Source organism: Vanessa cardui, chromosome 8 (assembly GCF_905220365.1).
Source record: "Vanessa cardui chromosome 8, ilVanCard2.1, whole genome shotgun sequence".
In the NCBI taxonomy this organism is placed as follows: domain Eukaryota; kingdom Metazoa; phylum Arthropoda; class Insecta; order Lepidoptera; family Nymphalidae; genus Vanessa; species Vanessa cardui.
This window is the reverse complement of record NC_061130.1, coordinates 6,890,359-6,898,492: the sequence shown is the minus strand read 5'-3', so window position 1 is coordinate 6,898,492 and position 8,134 is coordinate 6,890,359. Positions and strand designations below refer to the sequence as shown.

The following is an 8,134-nucleotide window of genomic DNA, read 5'->3' as shown; positions in this document are numbered from 1 at the left end:
GCAACAAGACTTTGATTACTGCGTAATAATATTTAATATGGCGAAACGTATAATATACTTATAGTACGACACAACTTAGATGTAGCATCGGCAAAATTCGTAAAACCGATCACATCCGAATTGAGTACGCTCTCCCAAATTATAAATATTTATTTCTTAAGTGAATATGATCTTTACACAAACTTGTAATATCGTATGACCTATCGTCAATTTGACACGTCGATTTACACGCACTTCCTTTCTCTGGTTGAACTAACGCGGGAATCTTTAGCTACGAATAGCGTCGCATAGCGCGATAGTGAGCTATTTCTATTAGTTGTGTGAATCGGCAGCAATTAAAAATAAAATTAGAAATATAACCAATTTATTAAGATAAATTTAATGAAAGATTTAAAAAACCATACATAATACACATATCAATAAATGTACAAGTTATTCTTCAAAAAAGTAATAACGAACATGTTTAATGCAAGGGTCGAAGTATTCGTCGTGGGGAAGATCCAACGCAGATAGAGCTGATCCAAAATAATGTCTAGTGAAATGCAAGGCGTCGTGAGGTCGGAGAAGAAGCAACGTTTGAAGGTAGTCACGAATTATCCCGGTGAGTTCGCCGTTCTCCGTCACGTAACGCCCTCCTTCAAGTGTACGTGTGCTCTGAATAAAATATCGGTGATATTATTTAATATCTACCACATGTTATGACGAGAATGGCTTTAATCATATGTAGGTGTGGAGTGTGGAGTGATATCAGAAACAACACTTTCTTAATGACTAAATTTGTATATTTTCATTTCTGAATCAATCTGTAAGTTATTTGACTTTTTACAATATTTAAATATAGTACTTATTCGGACCCCAACTATTAAAGGCCAATCTTAATAATACCTCTGAAAAGAATTCTAAAAAATTATAGGTTACTCTAACAGGCACAATTTTTTTCATGGAAAATAATTATTATTTACGACTAGAAGATGTCACAGTATGACTCATGGTGTATGGTACACCTTGTCGATAAAACCTTCTCATATCCTCCTTGCTATTTCTTTGTATATAAAAAATCATAAATTTTATTTTTCTTTAAATTAAAAGGAAAAAAAAATGTCTTTCTCTGGAACTTCTTAGGCTGTTTTTCGTATTCCATTTACGCATATATAATGGAATGTGCATGCATAGTATGCATCCCCTTTATATTGATAGCGCCGCTCTTTACTAATATAAATATTATTTTTTATCATAAATAACTCTTTAGCTTATAATCATACTACGGATTTCATATGTTATCCATGCGATCGAGGCACAATTATGGTACTCATGACAAAATCAAAAAAAATCAAAATGAAAATACTACTTATTGAAGTATTTTTGATTCGTCAATTAACAACTAAGTTAAGCTACCGATTTGAAAAGTAGATTTCACTAAAAAGAACCGACAAAAAACTCAGTAGTTATTCTTTTTCAAGATTTAAAAACTTCAGCATTTTTGTTACTTGTTGCATGTGCTAATTAATAAATGTCTTTTTAATTTTATGTAATATTAAAAATAGATATTTATATTTTTAAATTACCTTAAAATCGAGGTAATCAGATAACAGCTGTAAATCGCTTCGCCATTTCTCACGCAGTGGCTCGTGGGACTCTATCTCGTCTTTTTCAGGGACGATTTGCAGAAGAGGGTTGATATGGATAATGTAAGTACTATCTGCCCACTCGTGACTCACCATATAACCTTTGAACATGCAATCATCTTATGCACATAAAGCTTACACCTATGTTAAATCAAACTATTAACAATCAACTTCAATATAATAATAGAAATGAATATTACGTTACCGAAGTGTTTGTATTTACAGGCATGTATTAAAAATAACTACTGCAATTGCTTTAATTAATTCGCAGTTGTAAATTAATTTATAAACATATATAATTTAGAACGAAAGAAAACAGAATTTTTTGAAGGGAAAATATATAATGAAAATAATTTATTTTTTCGGGTCATAAATTAATATTCATACAAGTCATCATCAAAATAAATTATAACACTAAATTGCAAGTTATTTAGGTAAATGTTTATTTAAATTTAATGTTTAGTTAAAATGACATAAACAAAATCTTAAATGCTGTATTTAATGAAGCTTTCACGACTTCCTCTGAATAGTTTTACAAGATTATATTACATGAAATTCTGTCACATATTCGAAATAAAGATTCTTCATGGAAAAAGAGATTAGACACTATTTTCTTTAAATTGACGCATTATGAATTCTGATTTAAATTTACCAACATGTCATTACTTTTTTTTCGGGCTATGAGTATATGAAGATTTTTGTCTAATTTACGGGAAATCAGAATCCTGCCTAATGTATATTCGATCGTCCTAACTTATACCTATAATAATGTTGTAAAGAGGTAGAATATATTTTTTATAACTACATAATTCCTTACTTCCTACTTACATAATTCCTGAGTGCTGTAGGGTATTACACTTATATATATATTATGAAAAAATTTGCATCCGTACAAAGCCAGACGAGGTTAATATAAAATCAGAGTTACATCATTTTACTTGATAATTTATCTATTACTTTTAACAATTAATTACTAAGTAATGAAAATACATACCATTTAATGCTTATAAATCTAACTGGGTTTCAATAATCACCACCATCTAATTGTACAATAACTATTTATTTTGTTATGGTTGGAGTGCAGACGAATATTCGAGTATATAAATTACTAAAAATTGTTATAACTATAGGGATTTTAGTTCAGGGCAAAACGGAAAATCGATCTTAATCGATACATAAATCTTTAAAAAAATAATCATAAAGATATATTACTCCTTTACTTACGAACCGTCTTAGCTTACCTCTTAGCGTGAGAATTGTCAACGTTTGATGAATGAATCCTGACGGTTCAATGATGTGACGTTCTACTTTCACGACGAATAATGGCTTGCCATTCACAATAGCTTGACTAACGCCCAAGCAAACCTACCATGATAGATTATTATAAAACACGTGGGAAAAGTTTATTCAAACTATGTAGGTAGACTGACAAATTGGCCACCTGGTGGTAAGTGAGAACCACCCAAAAACGAGAGAAATACTAACCATCCCCATACTTTAAGCTGTTATTTCTCTTGTCTGTAGTTAGTTATTATTTTATTTATTTGTTACTATTATTACATACAATTTATAAATTCAAAAGTATTATTGGTATAATAAAATCATTGGATTATAGCTTAGGTTAGGTTTGTAATTTTGTTATTAATAATAAATAAAATAAAACCTATATTAACCTATATTGGCGCATTCGTAATTTGTTTTCGCTGCGATGATGTTAAAACGTAAGTACCCAATTATTAAGCATTAAAAAAGCAAAAAGGATTAACGGCAATACATAGGCTGGCTCATTCACTCTTTAAACCGAAACACAACAATACTGAGTGTAACTGTTTGACGACAGCAGATCTCACCACGAAGTGCTCATAGAAAGTATTAAAACTTACCACTTAAATTGTTCTCTGTACATCAAAATTTTATTTTAGTTTAAATTTTTATTTTTTTATATAAAGTAAATATTGTAATACAACATAATGCCTAAGAACGAAAATATCAATCAACTATCCAATTTAAATCTACATGATATTGGCAATTAAGCGCTTTGATATCGCATAACACATATATTTACGTGATGCTCGTATTATCCACATATGTGCTAAAATTACGTGTAATTTCGGATTCGATAGTGTCATACTTTGTTCGGAATTATCGAATATTTCGAAGTTGCAATTATACAGACATGTTTATTATTTATATAAATAAATGTTAATGTTAAAAAAAACACCGCATTCAAATGTTTAATGTTGAAGAAACCGAATTAAAGGTACTAGATACATGCGTACCCACTGAGCCTGCAAACGCCAACCAGAGTTGACTGTGGCCATAATATTCTATTCAAACTATTTTTACCATTCAGTTTTCTCAATATAGCGCATCGAAATATGGTCTAAGCGCTAAAGATTGATGAAGGATGTTATTATATTTTTTAGATTGACCTAAATGGTGGTAAGGGCCATTCATGATAAATATAACAACTAAAATTAAAAATCTTAATGAATATCAAAAATGTACTACTTACATAAACGCTTTCACAAATAGTGCCGTTTATCAGAACCGTATCGGTTTTAACGTGACCGCAAAATCTGCTTATTCCAAAGTATCTGAGCAGCACAACGTTAGCACCTTCGAGTAAAAAATTCCGAGCCGCTTCAAAGGAGTGGTAGAGCCGTTTTACGAAATGTTTGTCTCCGCAAATACGTGTCACTTTATTGTAATAGCCGCTTTCACAGATAGTCATATAACTTCTGTGCTCCTTCGTTAGATTCTTCTTCGTTATGTGTCTGAAATGGAATTACTCTTAAAGTCAAAGTTTATATCTCGATTTATAATCGGCTATTATTAAATCTTTACTCTCAAATATATTGGAAGGATACTTTTAGCATTCAATTAATGAATACGATATTTATAATAAAGATTGTTTGTATATTGCTACAAATTGACGAAAATTAAGTTAAAATCTTACTCTGCTCTATTTTCTTCTAAAATGTGAAGATTGCAGTCCAAAATGCTAACAAGTTTAGAGCCAATTTTAGCTCCTTCCTTAGATGCATGAGATACAACTTGAACGAGAAATTTATCTTTATCCTCTCCTAGCGTTTCAACGCTAAAACTAATACCTGCATTAATACGTAACGTTGTTTTAGAACACAACAATACAAACAATACTAAGCCAAACAAATCTATTTCCTACAAACACTGAAGTTTCCATTTATGATTCACATTCACAAAGAATAGTTATTACAAATATATTGACATTCCTTGTGGACTGATAGTGGGCTTATTAATATCGTTAATGGTGAAACTAGCTTGCATTTGAACATAATGATGAAAAAACCTTCAAACCTTTTCTTGAAAAGCAAAAGATGCCACAATGGCGCCACGCTCAGCAGTGGGGCATTAACGGGCTATGACTTTGACTATTTTATTTTACTTCCATCCATGTAGTTTTCGTATGATTTGAGATTATTAATAAATGGATATATGGAGTTTTTTTTTCTACTGACACATTTTTTTCACGCGTCGAGCATTTTGTACATTACAAACACAAATTAAGAACATAAAAATGAAATAGTGCACGTCTGTCTGATTTGAAAACGTGATTTTCGGTTAAGATCCTACCAATATATATTTTAATTAGGCTCTAGAGTTTAAGAGAAAAATTATTTACCATTCGAAAATAACACTAGTACCTACGTCAACTAAAGCTAGGCTGTTAACTGAATATTTTTATCAATATGTCTTTTACCTCCAACAGCACTACAGCAATCAATAGAAGGCTTTTGCACTTTCTTTTTAAAAACGGGCAGTTTGGCTTTATGTATTTCACAAACTTCGTCTTGTTTTATTTCTTCATAAAGACCCAAAATCTTTAACTTTTCTTTATCTTGTTCTTTATATGATATTTTATCATGCCTTCCATAAGCATACCCAAAAAATGTGTGCTTAGGATCAACATCATGACGCCATCGATGATCATGTTTACCAGCTCTTACCTTCTTTAATTTTCTATCATCATCCTTTTCAGGGGGACATGTACAAAGTTCAGCAATATCTATACGATTTTCATCGCAAGTGCATTCTTGTATTTTTTCCGGAATAGTATCACAAAGACAAGGATCAGTGCATTCACAGGTTGAAAAACAAACACAGTTTTCAGGATTACCACAAGTACACAACTTTGGCTTAGGAAAACAATCACAGTTATCAGGTGATTTGTCGTAACATGTGCATTCTGCTTCGACTTCGCATTTGCAGACTGTTTTAGACTCGTTATTTTCACAGATTAGTTTCCCATCAGCTTCACACACGCATGTAGGCAGAACATCGCAAATACACATGTTTTGGTCACATATACACTCCTTTCCTCTTTTACATAAACATATAGACTTGGGTTTTACTTGTTGACAAGTACAAGGTTCCGTTTTATCTTCTTGATTCTTTATTGTAGAATTTTCTCTTTGGATCAGGCTTCCCTCGCTGGTATCATCTTGATTCTTGGTTAAATTTTCAAGGGTACTAGGTTTACATTTACATTGGCAGACAGGATAAGGATATTTATCCGTTTGACATATACATGGCTTATCAATTTGTGTACAAACACAAAGAGGTTGAGGCTTATAATCAGGGTCACACAAGCATACCTTGCTGGGTTTACATTTACATACCAATTGGGGATTTCCTTCTTCACATACGCAGATGTTTTTAGCTTGAATACAGGTGCATTCATTACGTTCTTTGGCTCCACATAGACATGGAACTTTTAAATGACAAGGACATTTTCCTGCTTTATCAACAGCACATGTGCACAATTGTTGGTTTAAAGCGGCAGAATTTATTTTAGGAAACCCATCCACTAATATTAAACTTGCCTTGCTGTCTTTTGGTGAGGCTTTAGTTTTGCAATCCGGGAAAAAAAAGTAGTGAAAATCTTTTTCATCCTCCACTACATCTTCTTTAGTGAGCTCACATTCATTTTCAAAATTAGTTTTGATTTCAGTGGGTTCGGGGTCTTTTTTTTTATCCGAGTCTTTTGTTTTTAAAGACTCCGTACAAGAAAGTTCTGAATCAGAAGATTCATATTTATAAATACCGTCATGATGAGCACAACTTACTACCAATGTTTCATCAAAACATATTTTCTTTTTTGTATCTTCATCTGTAATTTAGAATTGGACGTTTTACTCTTAATATAATTAAGATATATTAATGTAACATACATTTAGTGAGAAAATTTAATATTTAAAAAATATATTAAAATAACAAAAAAAGTACCAAACAAAAGCTATATATTCTGTAGTGCATTTTCTGTATCGCAAATCTTGACTGTTGAGTATTGATGGTAAAGGTAAGTACTGCCTATAATCTATATTAATATTATGTATATATGTGAAAATAACTCTGTCTGTCAGCCTGTCTGTCGCTTGTTCACTACCAAACGGCTGAACCGTGTTTGATGAAATTATGTATGAAGCAAACTTGAACTCCATGAAAGGACATAGGCTACTTTTTTGCCTAACACATGAAAACCAACACTCTAAAACGCGAATGCAGCCGTATATAATATACAATCGAATTTAGAAGTTATTGATGGACTAGAATCTAGTCACTAGCATTTGTATAAACAAAAACTAAAATTTGTACGTAATCAGTTTTTCTTTTAATTTTGACTGTCGTAAAAACCCTGTATTGCCACAAATATTGAATTTGCGGCAATACAGGGTTAAACACATTTCGACGTAACTCCTTTCCCAAACTCCGTAGTTTTGGAACATTATTTACTATATATAGGAGTGAGTTCTCTATGTCAGAGTCAACGGTCAAGAAAATAGTAATTAATTTTCTGAGTAATCTAAACTATCTAGATATATATAGTAATCTTCTATTTCAATATTGCACTTCTTTTTAGTAACAAAAACGAAATAGCTATAATTAATAAGTAGATCTAAATATATATAATAATAAATATAATAATAAAAATTCTCACCAATCGCAAATTTAAATTGCTTTGATAAGTCGATTAAAGAAATATGAGATAAAGTAGACATTTTAAAATTTTATCGTCTTTATTAAAGTTACTTTTGTATTCATTTCCATATTTTACATTTTTTTTATCATAGTAAATATGTCAGATCGATTTTATTTTAATTAGATAATTACTAAAAACAAAATACTTACTAAATAGTTTTACCTATTTACGGTTCTTCTTTGACCTTTCTTACATACTTGTCGCAAATAATTGTGTATTATTGAGTGATTAATTCCTCGTTTTTTTATAAGCTATTAATGCCATCCTCACAATAAAATATATAAAAAAAACTGCAATCAAAAAAGTTAAACTTACCAATAGATAGCAGTGTATGATTATACTTTTAAGCAAAATTTTATTGAAACATAATAGCAATAAAAAAAATCAAAGCATTTTATTTAATACAACAAACTTATTTTGTTTTGTTTATTAAAATAATAAAGTGAAATGAGTTGAATTGAGCTATACGACATACGCTATGCGTACA

General features: G+C 30.8%; 1 protein-coding gene across 1 annotated transcript; it reads right to left on the bottom strand.

The window, feature by feature from the left end:
- Nucleotides 1-425: 425 nt before the first annotated feature.
- LOC124531940 lies at nucleotides 426-7,729 on the bottom strand. Its single transcript, XM_047106521.1, has 7 exons — nucleotides 7,606-7,729; nucleotides 5,368-6,777; nucleotides 4,585-4,738; nucleotides 4,141-4,402; nucleotides 2,867-2,990; nucleotides 1,566-1,726; nucleotides 426-654 (listed from the first exon to the last, which is right to left on the bottom strand). The coding sequence occupies exons 1-7, from the start codon at nucleotides 7,664-7,666 to the stop codon at nucleotides 433-435; spliced, it is 2,394 nt and encodes a 797-aa protein (XP_046962477.1). The 5' UTR covers nucleotides 7,667-7,729; the 3' UTR covers nucleotides 426-432.
- Between the last annotated feature and the right edge of the window lie 405 nt (nucleotides 7,730-8,134).

What these genes read in the sequence shown, in the direction of transcription:
- LOC124531940 (XM_047106521.1), bottom strand. Translation starts at nt 7,666, where the DNA reads ATGTCTACTTTATCTCATATTTCTTTAATCGACTTATCAAAGCAATTT. An exon ending in TTGCTGTAGTGCTGTTGGAG is followed by an intron (nt 4,739 to 5,367) that starts GTAAAAGACATA and finishes GTATTAATGCAG; the next exon opens with GTATTAGTTTTAGCGTTGAA. An exon ending in CTGATTACCTCGATTTTAAG is followed by an intron (nt 655 to 1,565) that starts GTAATTTAAAAA and finishes TATTTTATTCAG; the next exon opens with AGCACACGTACACTTGAAGG.